General features: G+C 37.8%; 1 protein-coding gene across 1 annotated transcript in view; it reads left to right on the top strand.

Annotated features, from left to right (window-relative positions):
• The window catches only part of dnah7 (dynein, axonemal, heavy chain 7), a 134,453-nt gene that overhangs the window by 74,589 nt on the left and 34,458 nt on the right, over window positions 1-25,406 (top strand). Inside the window, exons 33-46 of the mRNA XM_056465310.1 lie at window positions 1,791-1,967; window positions 4,495-4,626; window positions 7,447-7,668; window positions 10,007-10,204; window positions 14,438-14,593; window positions 14,899-15,067; window positions 15,648-15,774; window positions 15,848-16,067; window positions 16,148-17,020; window positions 17,154-17,383; window positions 17,515-17,845; window positions 18,802-19,148; window positions 20,399-20,579; window positions 22,603-22,788. Of these exons, the coding sequence (XP_056321285.1) occupies window positions 1,791-1,967; window positions 4,495-4,626; window positions 7,447-7,668; window positions 10,007-10,204; window positions 14,438-14,593; window positions 14,899-15,067; window positions 15,648-15,774; window positions 15,848-16,067; window positions 16,148-17,020; window positions 17,154-17,383; window positions 17,515-17,845; window positions 18,802-19,148; window positions 20,399-20,579; window positions 22,603-22,788 (3,549 nt within the window). The remainder of the gene's footprint in view (window positions 1-1,790; window positions 1,968-4,494; window positions 4,627-7,446; window positions 7,669-10,006; window positions 10,205-14,437; window positions 14,594-14,898; window positions 15,068-15,647; window positions 15,775-15,847; window positions 16,068-16,147; window positions 17,021-17,153; window positions 17,384-17,514; window positions 17,846-18,801; window positions 19,149-20,398; window positions 20,580-22,602; window positions 22,789-25,406) is intronic.

The raw sequence follows: 25,406 nt of genomic DNA, 5'->3' as shown, positions 1-25,406 counted from the left end.
TAAACCATCTCCCTTTGGCTTAAATCTGTCTCTAGCAATTCCTCTCGTGCTCTTCTTCTTTTTATGTATTAATGCTTGACTCATCCTACTGCAAACTAGACCAAAGTTCAATGAGAATTCATTTGAACACGCTTACATGTTCTTGAGGTCGTGCTTGGCCCAGATGTCTCCTCTGGCTTTACACCTGCGCATAAATGCCTAGTTTGCAATTCACTTACACCTCTCCCATTCACATGGGCCTTCCGTGGAAGCCGGTATCCGACAGCTGTTTCCATCACATAACCTTGATGAGGTACTATTCATCAAACTATTAAGCACAGAAGACCTTTATCTTTATGAGTAACCCAGTACAGCTGCCTCGCAGATGAATAAAATGGAGTTTGTTTGAACTATTGCTCCTTTCCAGATGGTTGAGTAATATATAGACTTCGTACCCTTTGGAGGGCTACTGTGGTCATGAGTGCTGCTTGTGTGAAACTTTTTGATATTTTCAAAAGAATTCGTGCCAGTATCGCTATTGAGTCAAATTTCCGACTGTGTTTAAAAGTTGAATTGAGTATGAATTTTTAAATAAATTAAATCTTTTATTCAGCAATGAGGCATAAAATTAATTTTACATCAAGAATTTTACCTCAAAGAAAGGCTGAACTTTCTATTTATTAAAAAAAACCTTTATAAATGTTTCAAGGCTTCCACAATAAAACCACTAAACAGTATAATTGTAATGTGAAGGGATGCTGACACCGGAGGTGCAGATCAGAATGCAGGATTTATTAAAAGAGAATGCAAATCCAGAAGAATGGTCAATAGTCGATCTGCGTGGCTAACAACATAAACAAAACAAACAAAACAAAGCAAGGGTCAAACACGACAAGGCAAGGAAAGGGAAAAGAAATGCGTCGTAAAGTTTACAATAACATATAAACAAGACTCAGCAACTGGTGTGTATGTGTCCGTGCTGTTTTTAAAAACATGTAATCAGTTCTGAACAGCTTAGGCTGAGTGTGTTAGCAATCAGCAAAAAACTGGAACAGGTGTGAGTGGGTGGTGCATGACAGGATTTGTAGTCCAAATGTTGACAGATTTGTAGTCCTGAGTGAAAGTGAATGATTCCCAGCGGTCTACAAGCCTGGATCGCTGTTGATTGTGACAATAATATGTATGTAAATATAAAGTATAAAAGCATAATGTTAAGAGAAGTAATGTTAAATATTCATCTTTATAATCTCATGAATAAATTAAATGTCATTTCACGTCAACATTTAAATTTTTTTAGCAATATTTCACAATATTGCTGTTTTTGAGCTAATGTGGTGCAGTGGGTAGCATGATCGCCTCACAGCAAGAAGGTTGCTGGTTCGAGCTCTGGCTGGGTCAGTTGGTATTTCTGTGTGGAGTTTGCATGTTCTCCGCTTGTTCGTGTGGGTTTCCTCCGGGTGCTCCGGTTTCCCCCACAGTCCAAAGACATGCGCTATAGGTAAATTGAATAAGCTAAATTGGCCGTAGTGTATGAGTTTGAATGCAAGAGTGTATGCGTGTTTCCCAGTGTTGTGTTGCAGAAATGGTCATTCGCTGTGTAAAACATCTGCTGGATAAGTTGGTGGTTCATTCCACTGTGGCGACCCCTTATTAATAAAGGGACTAAGCTGAAAAGAAAATGAATGAATGAATATTGCTGTTTTAACTTATGTTGTGTTATTCAAAAACTAATGCACCATTAGTAAGAGTCCAAAAAATAAATCAGTAAATATATTCTTGATCAAGCTGGGATTTTGCTGATTTTTGTGCAGGTATCTCGGTGTGGTATGATCTACATGGAGCCTCACATGTTGGGATGGCGTCCTGTGATGTTGTCCTGGCTCAACACCGTGCCGTCCACTTTGAGCTCCATGCACAAAGACCTCATTACTGGCCTCTTCGACCGCATGCTGCCTGCTTGTCTTCAGCTCATCCGCAAAGGCACTAAGGTAACTGGGCTGCAGACATTAAGCTAGGGCTTTCCCACTGAATTAAAAGGCATCTTTAATATCAAAAGCAACAACTGCACACACTGAATTATGAGTTGCCTTTTGTAAAACATTGGCAAATTATTTTAGTCCCCTGATCTCTCAAGCTAAGCCAGATGTATTTTTATTTAGTACATGGATGAACAAAATCCTGAGGCGATGAGAGAATTTTTTTTATGGCAATGAGACATTGGGCCCTATCATACACCTGGCCAATAAGGCGCAAGGCGTGTATGGTAGGATTTGTTGGGTTTTGGACCATATGGGGCATAAGAATAGGATGTGTGTTTGGATATTTGTTTTTTTGACCACACTTCATTATTATTGCTCATTTTATTAGTTTTCTGGAAAGTAGAACTGAGTTTAGAAATAGTTTTGAAACGCTTAACAAGCAAAATTAAATATGTAGGCTAATGGATGTCTTCAGTGGAGTGCATACAACATCTTTTACTTATCCATGAAGGTAAGGGAGTAAAGTAAAGAGCAAAAGTGAAATAAAGAGAAAGTTTAGAGGTCGAATGGATGAGGCTCATTCCTTATCCTCACGCTGCAGATGGTCTGTTTAACTGTTTTCTCGCTAGTGAAGCATTCAGTTTTTCCACTTACAAAGTGCATCATGTAAATAGCAAATGCTATTGGGGCGACGCAACTGACTCTAAAAGGGAATGGGAGATGAGACTCTAATTGGTTTAATGCACGTTATCCTCAAAACACATCCATTACTCATTAAGAGAAAAAGCACAACCCTGTTAGACCATGCGCTAGGGCGCACAGTGTATTTTTCCATCCTTAAAATAGCAAAAGTGGATTTGGGCACGCTCTTAATGCTTTTGTACCATGTGCTTTAGACTTTGCACCTAGATTATAAAAATAGAGCCCAACGTCTGGATTTCATTCAAACTACATAGAACATACTTTTCAAATGAGAGTTACAAAGTGAGTTTATGACATTCTGACTTTTTATAACACCCTAATAACACTGTCGTCATGTTCTTGTTACACGCAAGTGCAGCCAACTGTAATCCCTGTTATCGATTTTACTGATTATGTTGTCAGAGGCCTTCAGTATTAATAGTTAATAATTGTCACAATAATAATCATGTAAGATTGTAAGTTCAATCTCACTCAATGTCTCTATGAACAGTTTTCATCATGAAAGCTTTTAATGAGCTAATGAAATATTTCAGCTTTATTTGTCAATATACAGGTATGTCCAATAAATTACTTTAGTGTAAATTAGCTGGGCAATTACCGGGATAGTACAAATCCAGCTAGTTGTTACCGCATGTGTGGAGATAAAAAACTTGATCTATTATCTTGATCCAGATGTCAGTTTTATCCCTGTTTCATCCCTTATATAAGTCCCTTTTGGTTCGAGCTTCAGCTGGGTCATTTGGCGTTTCTGTGTGGAGTTTGCTTGTTCTCCCTGCGTTCGCGTGGGTTTCCTCCGGGTGCTCCGGTTTCCCCCACAGTCCAAAGACATGCGGTACAGGTGAATTGGGTAGGCTAAATTGTCCGTAGTGTATGAGCGTGAATGAGTGTGTATGGATGTTTCCAAGAGATGGGTTGCAGCTGGAAGGGCATCCGCTGTGTAAAACATGTGCTGGATAAGTTGGCGGTTCATTACGCTGTGGCGACCCTGGATTAAGAAAGGGACTAAGCCGAAAAGAAAATGATTGAATGAATGAATAAACCCCTTCAGGATTACTGAAGACTCCTTTATCTCACGTCAGGTCCTGTTGACCTTTTAGACTTGAGGTTTATTATGATAAGTGACACATTAAAGATCCTTTATGTCTTAAAACTTAAACTACCTGAGATTTTTCTTTTTTTTCCCTTGCCTTTTCCCCCCAGTGTTATTAAAATGCTGGTAAAACTGGAAGAGTTGGAATAAAAACTGGAAGAGAAAACATGAGATTTCCTTTTGTTATTAAAAATGCACAGATACTACTGAAAAGACAGCCATTCATTTTTGTATGAACCATTATTATTACTTTTAGAGCCTGGAAGGAATAAGAAATTGTTGCCTGGTCTCAATTATGTAGACATTACATACTGAATTTCCTTTTCCAATAATCACAGGCTTCTGCAATTAAGGCTTCTTTTATGCTCGCATGCATGCATTGTGCTCAGAATGGGATAAAGCACTAATTATGTGCTTTCTTTTTTTAAATACCACTTTCTTGACAGTCCCGTTTTGTCTCTTAGTGCTTACAGTGCACTTTGTTTAATACAGTTTTTGTCAGAGAGAGTAGTGCTTTCTTGACACTCATTTAGCTGCTACGTTTCTTTGTTGCCTTGTTTGTCTTTTTGAAATTAACTTGATAACTTGTATATCAGTTATCAAGTTTTCATGTAATTACCTCACATCACACCATTTCTTGTGTACCTTTAAGATAGTTTTGCCCAGTATGATGGCACACCACCAACCATCTAGCCACGGGTTCTCAGTCCAGACTAATGGAGTGTGTTTTGTGTGGGCTTTCAGGAATTATCGCCCACATCCAACACGAGCCTGGTGAAATCTCTGATGAATCTGATGGACTGTATGATGGATGAGTTCGGAGATGAGAGCCAGATGAAGAGGATGGACCAGAGAGATGTCTGCTCCTGGCTTGAGGTGAGGCGATGAAGGGAAGTGTGAAGGAGATAAAGTGTAAAATGTTGGACACTTTATGCACTCAACGCTTGCAGTTTTCTTTATGTAGCTCAGATTGATCCGCATTTCTGCTGAGTCTGCACTCAAGCTGCTCGCTAGACCAAACAAAACATCCGAGCAACCACATTCAACTCTCCAAGCAATCATCCACAACAAATCAGCTGCATTTTGCATAGGCACTACTCGCATTTTTAACTGCTAAAATGTACAAATCTGCTCTATCTAATTATGATTAATCTCTATATGCCAGAGTTTCAACATGTATTAATTGATTTAATATATCTGACCCATAGAGAGGGTGTAGAAGGTTATAAATACAAATTAGAGATGTCATATACAGGATATAATGTATCTCACATTGCATTTTTTCATTTAGCTGATTTATTGACTGTCATGGATAATAAATTTAAAGTTTAGTTTGCTCAGTTCTGACTAAGGTTGTGTTCAGTTGTCTTGATTATTTTCATCTGCACACCACAAAAAATACACTTATACTTTTAGAACTGGTTTACTAAAGGTGTAGCTTTTATGACATATATTTTACATCTAGGATATGACATATATATTTAGGATATGATATATATATATATATATATATATATATATATATATATATATATATATATATATATATATATATATATATATATATAGTTGAAGTCAGAATTATTAGCCCCCTGAATTTTTATCCCCCTGTTTATTTTTTTTCTGTTTAACAGAGGGAAGATTTTTTTCAACACATTTGTAAACATAATAGTTTTAATAAATAATTTCTAATAACTGATTTATTTTATCTTTGCCATGATGACAGTAAATAATATTTTACTAGATATTTTTCAGAATGGTGATGCGGTGGCGCAGTAGGTAGTGCTGTCGCCTCACAGCAAAAAGGTCGCTGGTTCGAGCTTCGGCTGGGTCAGTTGGCATTTCTGTGTGGAGTTTGCATGTTCTACCCGCGTTCGCGTGGGTTTCCTCTGGGTGCATCGTTTTCCCCCAAAAGTCCAAAGAAATGTGTTGGAGGTGAATTGGGTAAGCTAAATTGTCCGTAGTGTATGTGTATGAATAAGTGTGTATGGATGTTTCCCAGTGATGGGTTGCAGCTGTGTAAAACATGTGCTGGATAAGTTGGCGGTTCATTTCGCTTTGGCGACCCCAGATTAATAAAGGGACTAAGCTGAAAAGAAAATGAATGAATGAATGAATGAATAATCCATTAGTAAATGCTGAACTATGGTTAATAAATGCTTTACAAGTAATGTACATTATTAGTTCTTGTTAGTAAATAAAATAAACTAATGAAACCGTATTGTATAATTTAGTTCAAAAGGCTTAATTCAGTGCGACATCATTTGCATAAAACTTACAACAAGAGAGAAACGTAACTAAAGAAATGCATTACAAAGCAAACATAAAAAAGTAAACATAAAAAAACTCAATGATGTTACTTTTACATAGCTTAGTTAATAAATCTGACTTCATTCCATACATGAAATGTGCTTAAAAAATGGTGCGCAAAACATCTCACCTAAATAATTTTTTTTTGCGCAGTTGTATCATATGCGGAGTGGTACGGTGGCTCAGTGGTTAGCACTGTCACCTCACAGCAAGAAGGTTGTTGGTTCGAGTCGTGGCTGGGCCAGTTGGCATTTCTGTGTGGAGTTTGCATGTTCTCCCCTTGTTCGTGCGGGTTTCCTCCTGGTGCTCCGGTTTCCCATACAGTCCAAAGACATGCGCTATAGGTGAATTGAATAAAATAAATTGTCCATAGTGTATGAGTGTGTGTAAATGAGTGTGTATGGGAGTTTCCCCGTACTGGGTTGTGGCTGGGAGGGCATCCACTGCGTAAAACATATGTCGGTATAGTTGGCGGTACATTCCGCTGTGGCGACCTTTGAAATAAAGACTAAGCCGAAGGAAAATGACTGAACGAATGAATGTATCAAATGCATCAGAGTGCGGGTGGCAGCAGTCTTGCTTATTCAAATGAACCACACTACCATAGCAAACGTTGTTCATTTTAATCGAAACAAACTTGTCAAGTGTGAACACACTCACAGGCCTCACTATGTGACGTTATCTTCAGTTACTGTGCTCCACTAAATATTTGTCATAATAACTGCTTCGTACAAATATCTTAGCTTTACTGCCCAGAAAGGTCATCTCTTTAGCCGAAGGCAGCTTTTTTTGTGCTGTCTGAAGTCTTTCAATGCTGTCTGCATTTCTCCTCTAAAGTTAATAATCTTTTCACCTGCTCCTCTGAGACGGAGATCATATCAGTGGATCAAAAACTGCCAACCTAGACGGCGAGTCTCATTGATTAGCTGGTACAGGATCAATGCTTAGAAAATCTCCTCCCATATAGGAAAGACTTTATTTGCTTTCTCTCAGCTGGTCATCAGAGTATTGCACAAACTTTTCTTTTTTTTTTATTTACGCCTAAAGAGCACAAAGCATTTTGTCCCAAATCAATGGCGGCAGTGTTTGTATTGATTGTCATTGCTGCAGCAGATTGATCTAAAAGTGCAATTGAATTTGCAAAAGAATATTTATGAATAATTGATTGAATTAGCAGTCGTGGAAAGGTCAGCGGTGGGCCGTAGTGATTAAACACAGCAATGCAGGAAGGAATGATTTAGGTAATTTATGAAAACTCAATATATGATCACTCAGAGGTCAACAGTAAGATGTTACTGAGCTGTTTGTTAGTCAGAAAGCTGCCACTGGCTTTGACTTCTCCTGTTACATGAAAACATGTTGTTGTTTTTCTCTCTTACTGTATAGGGCATCTTTGTATTCTGCCTCATGTGGTCAGTCGGGGCCAGCTGCACTGAGGAAGGACGGGTGAAGTTTGATGGTTTGGTGAGAGAGATGTTGGCAGGTGGCCTAAGTGAAGAGACTCGCACACGCCATGGAATCCTGGAGCATGTAGAGCCTCCCGCAAAGCAGCTGACTGTGCCTTTACCCACGGAGGGAACGCTCTATGAGTACCGCTTCCTCAAAGAGGTCAGGTCTTTTAACGCACTAAAGCAGAACGCTTATATGTTGAAAGAAACAGATGAGGCTCTTTTAGGAAGTTTATTTCTTGTCGTACTGTTTTTGGAGATAATTAGGTAGCTGACATGAATTACTTTTTGATTGATGTCCTATCAGGTTGTATTACCAAACAGCAGATACCAACGGACATTAACCCCTCACGTAATGGCACATTTTTGCATGCCTCAGTAATTTATTTGTGTTACACTATTTAAAAAAGTCAGAAATTATAAAATACTGTTATTAATTACTCATTCTGGTGTTGTTCCAATCCCCTGGCACCTTTGTTCATCTTTAAAAAACAAGTTTTAGATGAAATCCCAGAGCTCCTTCATCCTCAATAGACAGCAGTGTTCAACATCCAAAAAAGGAACCTAGAAAATTATCAAAATGTCACGTTATTGGTAAAAAAAAAACTGGAAGAAAAAACAACATAGCTCATTCTGAAAACGTAGCCCTATGTACATTCTGGAGATCGTGAGTTATGTAGCCAGAAGTACGTGTGGCTGCATGTCATTTTTTAAATGAACACTATGGGGCGGTATGACGTCGTTCCTTTTTACGGTTACCAGCTGACAGCATACCTCCGTATGGACAGCTTTCCAGCTGTTACCAGTTTGTCCAGTTAGCTCACCATGTACATCGGTGGACTTGAGATGCAGAGTTACCACAATGATGGGGTTCGAGCTGGGTGAAGAACAGCTCCAGAAAGCGGGTAAGACAAAAACAAAAGCCAAAAAATAAAATAAATATGTAAATAACAGAGTGAGAATGTGGTAAAACATGGTAAAAATCAGACGAGGGCTTTTCTTTTTCTGAATTGCTTTTTAAATTTGTCAGTTGGGTTTAAAGAAGGGGTGAGCAGGTCAATCTGTGCTTTTTAAAATACTATTGGTTGGGTTTAGGGAAGGGGGAGGGTGGGTTAGTTGATCGGTCAGTCAGACAGTCATTCAGTCAATCAATCAGTCAGTCGACAGCGGCCTCTGGTGGATTTACGAGAGAACAGCAGGCACGAATGGCACTCGCGAGAGAAATTTGAGATCTCAAAAAGCATAAACAGCGGCCTCTCGTGGATTCGCGAAAACAAAAACTGCAAAAAAAACCGTACCCCCTGGGATGTATTTGATGGTCTCCAGAAATGTAGATAGAAGTACGTTTTCAGAATGAGCCTGGGTTAAAAAAACCCAAACTGTAAATACGACTCTATCTTTTCTCTTGTGTGTGCCAACTATGGGCAGTATGACATATTGTGATAAAAGTCAGCAGCACGTACAGCAGTAAATGTACACCTTAATCTGATAAAGAAGCTAACAAGAAGTTGTTTTTGCAGTTTTTTTTTTGCACACAAAAGTGTTCTGTGGGCTTCATGTTTAAAATGTAACCATCGCAGTCACATGGAATATTTAATATTTTTAATATATAGTTTTTGGGTCCTTTTCTGGATTGTTGCTGTCTATGGAGGATGAGGGAGTTTTCAGACTTTTTCTAAAATATCTTAAATGAGAGTAATTAATTACATACTTTCATTTTTGGGTGAACTAACCATTTATGGAATTTAAATTAATAATTTGTCATATATATATAATGTTCTATGGTATTAAAATTGGGTCAGTAGAAAATATAATATATAATACAATATAGTCTGGCTTTCTGCAGAGTAGTTGTACCATTATATTATTCAGCCTGGTTTTGTATTAAAAACGCCACATTTGCTAGCTCTGTGTTTACAATATACACAAAGTGTAACAACAGCCACTTAATTCTTTGAGCTTGAGGCATGGGAACTTGATTATTTCTATTTTTCGTCTTGAAGTACTAATAAGCGAATCTAGTCTCTGCTCAGGAAACACACCCTCCTCATCCTGAATGAGGTAATCTGTCTTATTATTTGTTATAAATCACAAGCTTTATCTCTGTGTAATAAAACTTCAGGCATAACCTGGACTAATTTGCCAATTTCATGCCTCATTAAATGCTGAAAATGTCATTTATTAGAGAAGAAATGGATTATCCATTGCTTACATTTTTCTGCTCTAGATAAAAGCCTTTTTTATGAACAGACAAGACCATGAACAAGCTCATAATTCTTTTGTGGTGCATATAGGCTTCTACAAAGAATGCATCATGAAGAAATTACAGAAGGTGTCGTGATGGTGGAATTGGAAACAATGGGGCGTTAATACATACTGTAGTTTGAGACAGCTCTGAAGGACAGCAAAACAAAGCATGAAACAAAAAGCTAACAAGACGATTTACTGGAATTGTTTTTAATTTAAAACGGTTTACATGAGCAATGATACACTTACAGGGTCCAGGCAGATGGGAATTGTGGACTGAGGAGCTGAAGGCTTTCCCCCCCATTCCCAAAGATATGCAGTTCAACGAAATAATTGTGCCCACGGAGAACACTGTACGCTACAATGCTCTCATGAAGCTGCTCATCACTCATCAGAAGCCCACCGTCTTTGTTGGCCCCACGGGGACTGGCAAGAGCGTCTATATTCTGGTGAGTGTTTCACTGCTATTTTTATCACATCTGACTCAACAGTCAGGCATATATTTAGAGTAGGGTTGTCAATCAATTCAAATTTGACGTGAAATAATTATATTATGTGCATATTAATTAGTCATTAATTAAGGACAATCAGATTGTGACAATTGCTAAGAAAATCTCGGAAATGTATTGTCAAGTAAGTAAGACACTCAAGACACTGCCAGTAGCTGTGTAAGAATTAGGGCCATGAGTTAATATGCTCATTTTATAATATGCTCATAACACTCTACAATAAGGTTGTATTAGTTAATGTACTCACTAATATAAACAAACAATGGACTATACATTTATTACAGTATTTATTTATTTTTGTTATTGTTAGTTAATAGTAATAAAGTTGATTTATTAAAGTTAAAATATGATTAATTAATGCTGTACAAGTATTTGTCATTATTTGTTCGCGTTAGTAAATACATTGACCAACATTAATAGTGAAACCTTATTGTAATTTGTGGCTTTTTAATCATAATTTTTTATTAAATTAGCAAATAAAGTTGACACTCCTAATTTGAAGTATTTGGTATGATTTGTAACGTATTTTATGGTTTCTCAAATATTGGGATTTTAAGTGGGCAATTTACCAATATTATGTTGACAGACAGTTTGATCACAAAGTATAGTTGAGATTAGATATAGATCTGTCTTTATTAGACATGATTTGTTAGATTAGTGTGAATGATTTCGACATTATGGTACAGAAAAGCTCTTTGTTTTGAACATGGTCATTTCACACCTGTGGATTGATTCTCTTGTTCCGAAACAGGGATTAAAACTGTTACATTGTTGTACATTGTTACATTGTTGTACATTGTTTCACGGTTTGTTTTTATTAGAATCCCGCTCAGCTGTCATGCGTTCCTTATTTTAATTTATGACGATGAGCGATAAGACATTATAAGCGAAAAGCTGACTTACATTTTGAATGGTGACACCTAGAGACGTCGTCACCAAATATAAATCAGAGTTAAGACTTTATCATACATAGCAGCTGGCTTATGCATTATAGGCTTTACATTATAGAGAGAAATAAAAAGATAAACCAAGACTGCCGTTTAGTCAATTTTGCTAACGGATAAACAGCTTTTGTTAATAGTTAACATGCTTTCACTTTAGTATTTGACACGAAATGCGTATTTACCTGTAGGAATGGCATCCCGCCCTACTCATAATTATCTCTTCATATAGCCATATAAAGTATATGCCTATTACTTATCCATAATACACTGTGATATAGCATGGCTCAGATCGTATTGCTTTCTTACTACAATCAACCAGCTCCAGAGTTCATTTCAATCGAGCCGAGACCACCTCATTCAGGCGATCTCGGACCGATTGTTTTGTAGCGGATCCGAGCGCGAATACTGGATTCTCATATGCCAAACGAACCGCCCTAACAGGGGAAACTAAACAGGTTCCGAAACAAAAGTCTTTAATGTTAAAGCACCCTAAGTGTTAATGAATGAGAGGCTTTCTGAAACATGCAGAAATATCACATGCTTTCGATTTTCCCACCAAAATGTTACAAAACCCTTCACATAAATATTAGTCTACAGGCTTATAAACAACCTAGGAAGGTGAGGAAAGTATCATTTCATACATTTTTGTTTTAAACATTTGTTTAAAACATTGTTCAAACATTGCCAAAAAATTGTTAAAATAATTAAATTATTACTTATAGCCGATTTAATCTATTTATAGCTGTACACATTTTAGGATTTGGTTTGAATACACCTATTCACTCTTAAACTCATTAGTTGATTTGAGTGTCACCTTCAACAGATTGTTTGCTTCAAAATAATATTATATCCTTATCTTCCCACTGTCAGGCTGTATTTTTTAGAGAATCTATTTGATACTTCTGCTCAGTGTTAAAGAGGTTTGCCTTAAAAAGCGATACATGTGCTGCGTTCAAGTAGGACATTCCTACTTATGAGTTGACAAGTCGTGATAATGACATCAGGTGCATTCAAGTCACTTTTGTCAGCACAAAATGTCATTCTACAAGACCATACACCAGGGTGTGTTAACTCTGCTAATAGAAAACAAAAAGCAAAGTATCTGTCACTGACAAACCACAAGAATTTACCTTGCATCCATGAATTCTGCCTTCTGATTTTTATGTAATAATATACAGTTGCAATCAGCCCCCCTTTGATATATTTTTCTTTTTTAAATATTTCCCAAATGATGTTTAACAGAGCAAGGAAATTTTCACAGTATGTCTGATAATTTTTTTTCTTCTGGAGAAAGTCTTATTTGTTTTATTTTGGATAGAATAAAAGCAGTTTTTAATTTTTTAAATACCATTTTAAGGTCAAAATTATTAGCCCTTTTAAGCTATATTTTTTCGATAGTCTACGGAACAAACCATTGTTATACAATAACTTGCCTAATTACCCTAACCTGCCTAGTTAATCTAATTAACCAAGTTAAGCCTTTAAATGTCACTTTAAGCTGTGTAGAAGTGTCTTGAAAAATATCTAGTCAAATATTATTTACTGTCATCATGGCAAAGATAAAATAAATCAGTTATTAGAAATGAGTTATTAAAACTATTATGTTTAGAAATGTGTTGGAAAAATACTCTCTTTATTATAGATCAGTGATTCTGCAGTGTTTCTCACTGACACACACAAACTCTGAGCTTAAAAGTTTTAGTTACACTTTATTTTGATGCCCTGTTTGTTGAATTTAAGCTACATTGCATCTACATTGCAACCAATTCTCATCAGATTAGACTATTAGGTTGAGGTTTGGGTTGGGGTAAGGGTTAGTGTAAGTTGACATGTACTAAATGCTAAATGTCTGTTTAGCAGCAGTATCAACAGATATTAAGCAGACAGTTTACTAATACTCAAATGGACCATCAAAATAAAGTGTTACCAAAATATTTCCCTAAGTTGAGTTCCCCAATCTTAATAAAATTTTGTGGTTATGTTCATGTGCAATAAACTTGTAAATATGATTTTTGTGACATGACTTGAATGCACCCAAATTTATTGATGTAGGATCTTCTGTAGGATTTTCTAAAGGTGTATATTCTCACCAATGGTGCATGTGAGCCAGTGCTGTTGTCTCTGCTAAAAACAAAATAGGTGCATAACATAACTCTCTCTACCAACACTATACATTGCCAGGCTATGCCATCTGAGCATGAAACCTTTTAAGTGAACTTGTACGTCTGCAGGCTGTGGGACGACAGGTCATCAGATTATGATAAATGAGTCAATGGTTTAAGACCAACTGTGGCCTACTGTGCGCCCCTGCCCCATTTCCACAAGAGATGAACAAACCGTACACTCTTTGGTTGGTGGTGTGGTTAAAAAGTCACTCAAATGAACCAGTCAAACACTCATAATCATAAGTATGCAAAAAAAAAATTATAAATGCATCCATCAGTGATGTGTCCCAGGCTGTAGTTAAGAGTTTAGACATCAGTTTTGGTTTTTGTTTTGTGAAGATAGAGGAGACATGGTAATTTTGCCTGAAACTGGTTTAAAGAGGATTCATTCAGTTTTTGTTCAACTCACTTACCCGCTTGTTTCGCTTGTTCCGTTTTATTTTTCCACATCATGAATCTGTGGAAAAAAAACTGAAGGGCTCTAAAAGTCTCCATGTTGTGTATATGAAATGCCTGCAGGTGCTGATGACTTCATCACTCTCATTTCGAAAATGAATATTAAATCATCATTTTTACACTCTGCCACATGGCTCTTTCATAGAGTTTAAAGGAATGAAAGAGACTGTATCTTTCAGGCGTAAGTGGAGGCTCCTTAAACTATAATGAATGGGCTCTCTCTGAAATGTGCATATATTTACATTAATTAGTTGACACATGGCTGATCATAATAAGAGCTTTTATGTTGCTTGTGCATGTTGTTGATTTTCATCCTTTAGGTCAACTACTGAATTCACAAGAATTCATCCATATTGCATCAGTTTTCGGCATGTATTATGGTGTGCAACGATGCGCATACCTAATTATGCATAGTGTGAAGGTTATACAAACCTATTTCATTGACTTATGTACTTGTAGCCTCTTTTATTACGATAGTGACAGGTTTACAGTTGAAAGACTGTTTTCTCAACACTTCTAACACAGGTTGGAAGTGTTCATGAAAACAGAATTTTGATGCAACATCTGCTGTAACTAGAGGTAATTAAGTGCCTCCAAATCTCCCACAGGACTTTTTGCTGAATCGTCTGGAGAAGGATGTGTACAGTCCTCTGTTGATCAACTTCTCAGCACAAACAACAGCAGCACAGACCCAAAACATTATTATGTCAAAACTTGATAAAAGGAGGAAAGGAGTGTTTGGCCCTCCCCTGGGAAAGAAAATGGTATACCTTAAACATGTTCTCCTTGTTTTGTTTACGATTAAATCAGTTTTTAATTATTTTGTCCATTTTAAAATCCACTTTGACTATCATCTATGTTTAAAATTCTGACTGTAACATGAAAATGAGTTCCTAATTGCCTCTAATTTAGATGGAGAGTAAATAGATTCCTGATTCACCAGTTTATAATCACCATATAAAATAGCACATTATCTACCAACATTGAAAATTACAGCATCAAATTGCATTAAATTCATGTTAAAAATGCTTTTAGTCTTTTTAATTGGTCTTGTATTTATTTTGATCAGGTGGTATTTGTTGATGATGTGAATATGCCAGCAAGAGAGACGTATGGAGCCCAGCCTCCGGTGGAGCTTCTGCGGCAGTGGCTTGACCACTGGAACTGGTATGACATGAAGGACTGCTCCATGATCAACTTAGTGGACATCCAGATCATGTGTGCCATGGGTCCGCCTGGTGAGCTCACGTCACTTTTTTTTCAGAGCAGACATTAGAGCAAATGCAGTTCTCAGAAAAATGTTTGAGTATGTACAGTACTGGTCAAAAATTTTAGGGTCAGTTATTTTTTCATCTTTAAAAAAAAAAATTATTCTGTTCATCAAAGCGGCATTTATTAAATGTAAAAAATTGTTAAATTGTTAAATATTTATTAAATAAATGCTTTTTATTACTGCAGTCATTACTGCTTTTATTACTATTACTACTACTACTACTACTAATAATAATAATATTAGAGGGATTTCCAAAGGATCATGTGACTCTGAAGACTGGAGTAATGAAACTGAAAGTTCATCTTTAAAATCACTGGAATAAATTATTAAATTAAATGATTAACTACTTTTGAGCGGTTATTTTATAGGGCAATAACATTTTACAATTTATTCTGTATTTTTGATTAAATAAATGTAGCCTTGGTGAGCAGGAGAAGCTTATTTTAAAACATTTAAAAATCCTACTGACCCCAAACTTTTGAATGTGTTGAACATTGTGTATACAGTTGTGCTTGTAAATATCTGGCATGTCCATCTTCATCCAGGTGGAGGTAGGAACCCTGTGACTCCTCGCTTTTTACGGCATTTCAACACAGTGACTATTAATGAATTTGATAACAAAACCATGTTCACCATTTTTTCAAGAATTCTGGACTGGCACTTAACCATAAGGTAACATTGCTCCATACTCATGAGGTTACTAAATAAATTAAAATGTTAACACATTTCCTGTATTTACCTACAGATTTCCATTTCCCAAACCATTTGCAAGCGTCACCTCTCAGATCATTAGTGCCACTATGTCTGTGTACCAGGAGGCCACTAAGAACCTTCTACCAACCCCAGCTAAATCCCATTACCTATTCAATCTTCGAGATTTTTCTCGCGTCATTCAGGGTATCTGCTTATCACGGCCAGAAACTGCAGACGACCTTACAGCTATCAAACGGTTATGGGTGCATGAGGTACTGTAACTGCAAACATGGTTTTAAAGGGCATATTCTAATAAAAACACTGATTGATGATTAAATCTTCTCTTGTGCAGGTCCTGAGAGTGTATTATGACCGTTTAGTTCATCCGGATGATTGTGCATGGATGGTGGGCTTTCTGCAAGAAGTCTCCAAATCTCACCTGAATGAAGATTTCCATCAGCTCTTTAAGCATCTGGACAGCAACTCAGATGGACTTGTGACTGAAGATGATCTTCGCAGCCTCATGTTCTGTGATTTTCATGACCCCAAGGGTGAGGACCGCAACTACCGTGAAGTCGGTGATGCTGAGAAGCTCCGTCAGGTGGTGGAGACCCATCTTGAAGAGTACAACAATATAAGCAAGGCTCCCATGAATCTTGTACTTTTCCGGTTCGCCATTGAGCATGTTTGTCGAATCTCCCGCATTCTCAAGCAGCCTCGTGGTCACGCTCTCCTCGTAGGTGTTGGAGGGAGTGGACGACAGTCACTGACGCGCTTGGCCGCACACATGGCTGAAGCCGAACTCTTCCAGGTAGAGATCTCCAAGAGTTATGGAGTTACAGAATGGCGAGATGACCTCAAACTCATCATGCAAAAATCAACATCTGGGGATACTCACGGAGTCTTCCTATTCACAGACACCCAGATTAAGATGGAGTCATTTTTAGAAGATGTGAGTAACTTGTTAAACACTGGAGAGGTTCCCAATCTCTTTGCTGTAGATGAGAAGCAGGAGATTTGTGAGCGCATGCGTGTCTTGGACCGTCAGCGGGATCGTGATAAGCAGACGGATGGAAGCACACTGGCTCTCTTTAACATGTTTTTAGAGCGCTGTCGCAGTCAGTTGCATGTGGTGCTAGCCATGAGTCCTATTGGTGATACCTTCAGAAGTCGCCTGCGACGTTTCCCTGCTCTCATTAACTGCTGCACTATTGACTGGTTTCAGGTTGGTGTTAATGTGAAATATGCTTTGTTTAGTGCTATTTTAAGATAATTGAAATTCCATTTAAGGATACATGAAACCTTGTTATAGTCAAGGAATAAAAGTGTAATCACTGTCAATCATTATGTTCCAAAAGAGCTGGCCAGAAGATGCGCTGCAGGCTGTGGCCTCTCGTTTCCTGGAAGATGTTGAAATGACGGACACTGCTCGCGAAGGCTGTATTAGCATGTGCAAGAGCTTCCACACATCCACCATCAATCTCTCAGCACATTTCCTTTCAGAGCTGCAGCGCTACAACTATGTCACACCAACCTCCTATTTGGAGCTTATCTCTATGTTCAAACACCTACTCCAGCGCAAAAGAGCGTAAGTCATTCTTCTCTATGGGGCTTTACATCAGAATCATTGACTGATTAGGTTTGAATAATTGGGTTGTGTCATTTTGCCAAGTGGATTCTTTCTATAATAAGCACTATTTGTGCCAATAATGATTTCAGGGAAGTCATGAAGCTGAAGAGTCGTTATGAGGTTGGTCTTCAGAAGCTGGAATCGGCTGCCACACAGGTGTCAACAATGCAGGGGGAGCTGGAGGCTCTTCAGCCTCAGCTGCGAGTTGCAACTAAAGAGGTGGAAGAGATGATGGTGGTCATTCAGCATGAGTCTGAAGAGGTATCCAAGACAGAGAAGGTGGTCCGTGTGGATGAAGCGGAGGCTAATGAGCAGGCCATGGCTGCCAAGGCCATTAAAGATGAATGTGATGCCGATCTGGCTGTTGCTGTGCCCATCCTGGAAGCTGCACTAGCTGCTTTGGACACACTCACCCAACAGGTTTTTTCTTGCTTAATATACCATATGAAATGGTTATAACATTAAGTAACTCTCAGATTACATTTTTGGGAGGTCATTTACAGTACTTACCCTCTAATCATTGAAGATATAGGTGACTTTCTTCTTCATTAGAAAATGTATGAAGATTTTTAGCTGAATTTGTGGTCTTTGGTGAAGAGTGTAGTTTAAATCAATGGTCAACCTCTTTTAGATAAAAAATAAAGACATACGAACAAGTCCAAACCAATCCCTGTGGCTCCTGATGATACACTAAGATGATCCACTTTGATCTTTAATCCATAGCCTGGGCAAACAGTTCTCGGCACTCGCACAAATGTATTGAACATGAGGCTTCCGGTTGCTTGGCGATGTATGCACTCAAGGGTGAGGTTATTGTCCAAGATGCGATATCTGCTATAAATTACACTCGCATACACGACTCCATTCTGATAAATGAACTCATGTCAGAGTGCACGCTCGGCCATATGTCATTAAAAGACTGGAAACTCACACTCACTAGGCTAAGCTAATAAATTTGTAAATAATGTTCAGTTTCCTACACAGATCGATCGATTCACAAGACATCAGTGTGTTAGCATTAGCTTTGTTTGTATATGCTTATTTTTTTCTTTTAAAAAATGGCTAGCATTCACTGCTATTATATGATTCAAAATATTTTGTAATGTTCTACTGAAGAAAAAAAGTCATGAATAATCTAAGTGTGAGTAAATTCACAGGAAATGTTTATTTTTGGGTGAACTATCCCTTTAAAAGGATTGAATCACACACACACAGAGATATGTTTGATTATATTAGTAACCAAACAGTTAATGGACAATAAAACACAAATTAATGTACCATTTTTCTGTTTTTCTGTCTTTAATTAATAAAAACTAGCAGTGCCTTTTGATTATACTACCATTATCTAATAAATCAATCTGTGTCACCCTCTGTAGGATATAACTCTAGTTAAAGCCATGAAGAATCCTCCAGCTGGTGTCAAGTTGGTGATGGAAGCCATCTGCATCCTGAAAGGCATAAAACCAGACCGTATCCCAGACCCCTCAGGTTCTGGCAAGAAGGTTGAAGACTACTGGGGCCCAGCAAAGAAACTATTAGGAGATATGAAGTTTCTCCAGAGCCTTCATGAGTACAATAAAGACAACATTCCAGTCAACTACATGAGCGTTATTCGGAATAAATACATCACCAACCCTGACTTTGTTCCAGAGAAGATCCGCACAGCCTCCGCTGCTGCAGAGGGGCTCTGTAAATGGGTCTGTGCCATGGACTCTTATGATAAGTGAGTCTGAGTTAAGCTAAAGGTCAATGCAGAAAATGGGCTTTAAGCCAATTACATTTACAAAATATCCAATCATCTGGATTTTATAAAAAAATACATCCGGGCTAGTGAGATCACAAGTGCTTCAGGTTATGTGCATTCACCCCATGCAATACACCCCGCACAGCAAAGGGGCGGGGCCAGAGGCACTGTAATGCTGTAATGTAGCAGAGAAACTAAAATGCCGTCTAAATGCTGCTATTTTCACAGAGCTTGTTCTGTTTTTGTATTTGGTCTTCAAAAACAGAAGGGCTTAAAATTTTATTTTAACTATGTTCCAGAGAATTATAAAGAATATATAGCTAGCATTTGACAATGGACAGCTCTAGAATCTCTCCCAGTTCAGTGCTGGATTCGGCTAAAAACTCCTCCAACCGACGAAGCTGTGGACTGTGAGCCACAACCTGTAAATATTACAAGGTTACAAGTACAAGTATGTTGTAGTGAGGACGTAAACAAGGATGTAAACATTGTGAAATGCTGTTTGGCACCGATAACAATTTGGCTACAAATTCATATTTATCATTCAAACCGCTGTAAACAACCACAATCTTCAACATCGCTCCAGTGTCTCTCTATGCAGCCACTTTTCCTGCGTTCTACTTCTTAAATAACGAACTCACAAAAGACATGTGAACGTTTCATATTTCTTACACATGCTTATTCTGAATATATGTGAACGACACTTCAGATTTTATTTTAGAGAGCAGGCGTGAGGTTCAGCTGTGTCCTCTGTGTCATTTTCTGTCTGATTCAGGCACAAACTGATACCCCTAACAGCTACAGTGGCTGACAGTGTTTACACAGCGCAAAAGCGCATGCTTGAAGGCGTGTGACACTTTTCCTGGTGACGTGGAGCCAATCCGTGAATCGCACAATTATGTTAGCTGGCCAATCAGAGCCTCTGGAGGGCGGGCCCTTCAGAGGAACTAGGAAATATGACAGTCTTTTTCAGAGTAGCTGGATATAATCAAAGTAAGATATATGAAAAAAAATAATGGGATTTTTTTTACAAACGAAGCATGAGAACACATTGATTTGCAGCATCTAAACTCAACCACCCCTTTAAATAATTGGTTTTCGTCCCTTAAAATGTGAGAACAAATGTGACCTTAATTTGGAATTCAGGACATCATCAATTAACTCTGGATTTTATGTGGGTCTCCAAGAAATAAATTTATGGTGCAAAAACGTATTTTTTTCCTTGACAGAGTGGCAAAGGTAGTGGCCCCCAAAAAAGAGAAGTTGGCACATGCCGAAGAGAAACTGAAGGTGGCCATGGAGAGCCTCCAGAAGAAACAGGCTGCTTTGAAGGAGGTCCAGGACAAACTGGCCAAACTGCAGGAGACCCTGGAAGCCAACAAGAACAAAAAGGCTGACCTTGAAAATCAGGTAAGCAGAGGACAGCAGTCACAAAAGAGTTTTTCTGTCAACGAACGGTTAACTACTGTTCCTGAAAGCTTCTGTATTACACTACATTCAACTATTTTTTGTTGACATTCTTTGTAACCTCTCCTCCAGCAGAACCCAGCCCTGTTTAAAATGTCCGCTTTTTGATGGATGTTTATTTAGGAATTTAGTTTGTGTTTTTACATCAAGAGGGGTTAAGGGGATGTTTTCCTTTTCTTCCTTGTTTACTTTCCTTCAGATCATTTTTATGTTCAAACTTTGAAGTTGCAAGAGTAAAGCCTTTGTTTTCTAAACCCACACAGGAAACACACAGGGGCACATGCATACGCACACACACTCTGTTCTCATTTGTCTGTGGAGACTGCCTGTCAGTTTAGCGTGTGTTTGGGTAAACCAAGCATCACCAAGGCCCCGCTGCCGTTTTCTGCCCTATTTCACTTCCTTTCATGTTCCCCTCTTCTTTTTTCCCCTCGTCTCTCCATGTTTGTAATTCAGGTTGTCTGTTTTCCCTATTGGAGAGGAGAAATTGTTTATGCCATGCTCTCTCAAGCATGGCCAGAATCAAGGCACTTGAATGCATTGAGGCAAACCTGTTATGCTGTTCCTGAAACACCACTGGAACAGTCTCTTTCAAATTGGTTTCTCACTTTGGGATATGAGTTCGAAAAAACAGGAACTATAGAGGAATTCAAGGACCATAAAGTGTCATGATGTCGAAGGAATCAATGTCACAAAGAATTAGTGAAGTACCATCACAGAGAGTGAATAAGAGGATTGGATTGTTCAGAGATTGTGCTGTCAGATTCGTGCCCAAGCACTGATTTCCCATCACTCTTTGCTGTAGCAGTGCAGGCTCACTTTGTCATTTCAAACAAAGACAATGTTTCTCTGGTGGCTAACTGGGATTTTAAAGATCCGTTTATCTGTGATCATCAAAGAAGCTCTGCACTAGTGAAACAGACATTCAATTAGATTATTACAGTGGATATTTGTGTAGTAAACATTCATTTATTGTCACAGTTTTTTATATAAATCAAGTCAGATCTGATCTTCTTTTTCTCATTCGTGTAAAATAGCTCATTTTCTCAAAATACATATGACAGCCACAGTTCCTCTGCCATGTTTTAGGTGTCAACAGCTGGTTCAGCATAGTTTTTAATTTTTGGTAAATGTGCTAGTGCTTCTATATCATGTAAAACTGTGACATGATTGCATCTGACCTTTAGTTGAAACTGTGAACATCAGCTAATATGTGTTAAGAAATGTTACATATACTGCTTTTCAACAAGTTTGATATCATAAGATTTGGTATCGTTCTAACGTTCTGATTTGCTTCTCAAGTAACATTTTTTATTTTCAATTTTGGAAAGAACTTTTTTTTCTGTCATGAAACTCTATGCATTAACAGGCTGATTGATCCTAACGAAAATGCTTCTAACTGCACCATTCAGCCCAGCTCCAACTATGTATAGATCTGCTTTGAGGATTTTATGTACATTTTGTTTCCAGAAGCAGTGTTTTAGATTCTCAGAGAGTATGTCTGTGAATATGTTGTACTGGAAGAAGCTAGGGATGGAGCTTGCTCTGCAACAATAATCAAAGCAGCAGCAGCATAGCAGATTTGTTCCACCAAGACCAAATATATCAGCACTGTTTATATGTACATATGTATTTATATTTACTATACTAATCTTAATGCAAGAGCATATGGGAGTTTCCCAGTGTTGGGTTGCAGCTGGAAGGGCATCCACTGCTTAAAATATATACTGGATAAGTTGGCGGTTCGTTCTGCTGTGGCGAGCCCTAATTAATAAGACTAAGCTGAAAATAAAATGAATGAATGAATGAACATACTAATCTCTCCAAGGGATGTCACGACAGAATAGCTTCATAGACAATAAAGGCATTATTGTTACCTTTTTAGCAATGAAAGTATTAATTTCTTTAAAATCTTACTGAGACCAAACCTTTGAACAGTTGAAAATGTTTTGTTCTATTTCTTTAGGTGGAGATGTGCAGTAAAAAGCTAGAGCGAGCAGAGCAGCTGATTGGTGGGTTAGGAGGAGAGAAGTCCCGCTGGAGTGAGACAGCATTTAACTTAGGTCAGCTCTACAACAACCTTACTGGAGACATTCTTGTCTCTGCTGCCATAGTGGCCTACCTGGGCGCCTTTACTTCCAGCTTTAGACAGGTATGCCAGCACACACAAAAATGTTTTTCACCCAACAAGCCATCAATCCACACTGTTCATATCTTCACAGATAATGTTGTCAAAACATTTACACATGTGCAATACCAAACTGACAATATTCCCTATGCGATGACTTAAACCAATCTTACTATTAACTAGTGGCTTTTAGCTGCCTAAAATTAAGATACTGAATGTTGATAGTGAATTAAGAAGACATAAACTTAATCTATATCCCTAATTCTACCCAATAATTAAACATAACTACTAACTTAGATATTAAATTACAGTGGTGTAAAGTAACAAATTACAATTACTCAAAATTGTAAATTAGTATTTTTTTTTTTCAGAAATTGTAATTTACTAAGTAGTTTTAATAATGTGTATTTTTACTTTCCCTTGAGTACATTTTTAGTGCAATTTTGGTACTTTTACTCCACTACTTTCCTTCAACCTGCAGTCACTATTTTATTTTTTCATGTCTATAGGGATTAGAAAAATCACATAGAAGGTAAATCGCATCATAATGAACTACCTCAAGACAATTTGGTAGTTTTATGGCGATTTATAATTGCAGCAAACTGTTTGGAAGCATTAAAAGTGTCCAAGAAGATGTCCAAAATCTTTAAACGCATTGAAAATCGGGTTGATGTCAGAACTCAACATCAGGCAGACATCAATGTCCAACATCCAACCTAAAATCATCCAAATATAAATGTCTAATGATGTTACAGCTTGATGTTATGTGGAGGTTACCACTATGACGTCTATCAGACGTTGGATTTTGGTTGCCATACTTGACGTCAATATGACATTGGTTTAAGATGTTGTCTCAAAATTGGATTTTGGTCACTTTCTAACACAACCTAAAATCAATCAATTATCAACACCATTTGACGTTGTTATGGATGGTGATCAGAATAACGTTGTCCTTAGACACTGGCTAGACATTGAATTTTGGTCACCTGACGTCACAACCTAAATCTAATCTAATATTAACGTCTTATGACGTGTGCCTGCTGGGCAATAACTAAGTGCACTACAGAATGTTACGTTTACACCAAGCGGCAACCTCTCGCTCTCTCTCGGGAAGCCAATACGGAAGTAACTGAAACTGCAATTCATCAAAATTCCGCTAGTCCTGGCTCCATAATAGAGCAAGTTGCAATTGAGCCCACTGTTACAATGGCCAACTTTACAGCAGAAGAAAAGGTGTTTACAGCCTGGTACAAAGAACGATTTCGGTTCATATAGCTATTATTACCCTCCATGACAACTGTGAGGGGGGTGAATTTTTTTATAACTCATCCATTTCCTTTATTTTAGGTTATATTAAGTTTGCATAATTAAGGGCGTGGCCACTTGAGTGACAGCTAGGTCTCGCTGGTCGCCGTCACTTCACCTCAGCTGAATCCGGCAGATTAGTCACTGATCTCGGCATATTCATCGTATTTTTGTTTTGTTTTATGTGGCTTTACACAGTCAGCTGCATTTTGGACTTATTTCTTACAATTATCAGATGATATGGGATGCTGTGTGCACTTTATTGTGCTCACAAACCATTCACGTGGTTTCATTTATCATTAATATTTTTCTTTAGACCCGTAAAGCACTCCAGAATGTGACAGATTGATTAGCTGTAGGCTCTAGAACAGTCATCTGAAGCGTTGTCATACAGTGTTGTGCTGGATTTTATCAATAGTCTTGCATTTACTAACACAGACTATAATTGAAGTGTTTGGAAGTAATTCGCGTTTTCCTCCTGTAGAAAAAAGTCATAAGAACAATGTTTAGTGGCTCACTGTATTACTACTGTGTTTTTAAAAGTCTAAACACTTTATTGATATAGTGTACAGCCAAGCACATGTGGTCAGAACACAAACGAGTCGCAGGTAATAAAGTATCAAGCGTTTCTCCCAAAGTAAAGTCTGTCTGCCAGGTCTAAGCAAAGTGCCACAGGCGTCTGTAGCTCCGCCCACTCTCCGCCTCTTTGCCCTTGTTTGGTATCCCGCCGTGTGTGCGATGACGCGCGAACAAAATGGCGACGGTTGACCGCGCCTACTTGTAGCTTCTTTTGCAGTGTTCAGAAACCTATGGGTGACGTCACAGATGCTCCGTCCATATATTTTACAGTCTATGGTTTACACACGTCCACAAATTACATGTAAACGCATCAGCTTTTTATAGTGTAATAGTCCTCTTGAGAAGTGTAATACTACTCTTTAGTACTTATAAAATGGCTACTTTTTAAGTAATATTTACAACACATACATTTACTCTACTTGCACTACATTTTTAAGCAAGTAGTGTACTCTTTCCACCACAGTTAAATTAGGAGTTTATTAAAATTAAAAATACTTTACAGATCAGTGGAGCTCTAAAGTCACTGAATTGTGCAAAATTCTCCTTCCAGAATTTGCAATGGTTTCATCAAGTCAAGTCAAGCTTTATAGTCATTCCGCTACATGTGTGGACATACAGAGGAACGAAATGTCATGTCTCGCAGGACAACAATGCTACATAAATTAACCATAAATAAAAAACACAGCACTGGACATTAGAGCTATTAAAAAACCTATGAATTATTAATATATACTATAAGATACTTAATTATACACATA

Source organism: Danio aesculapii, chromosome 9 (assembly GCF_903798145.1).
Source record: "Danio aesculapii chromosome 9, fDanAes4.1, whole genome shotgun sequence".
Taxonomy (NCBI): domain Eukaryota; kingdom Metazoa; phylum Chordata; class Actinopteri; order Cypriniformes; family Danionidae; genus Danio; species Danio aesculapii.
The sequence above is the reverse complement of the archived record's forward strand: the minus strand, read 5'-3'. Positions and strand labels throughout refer to the sequence as shown.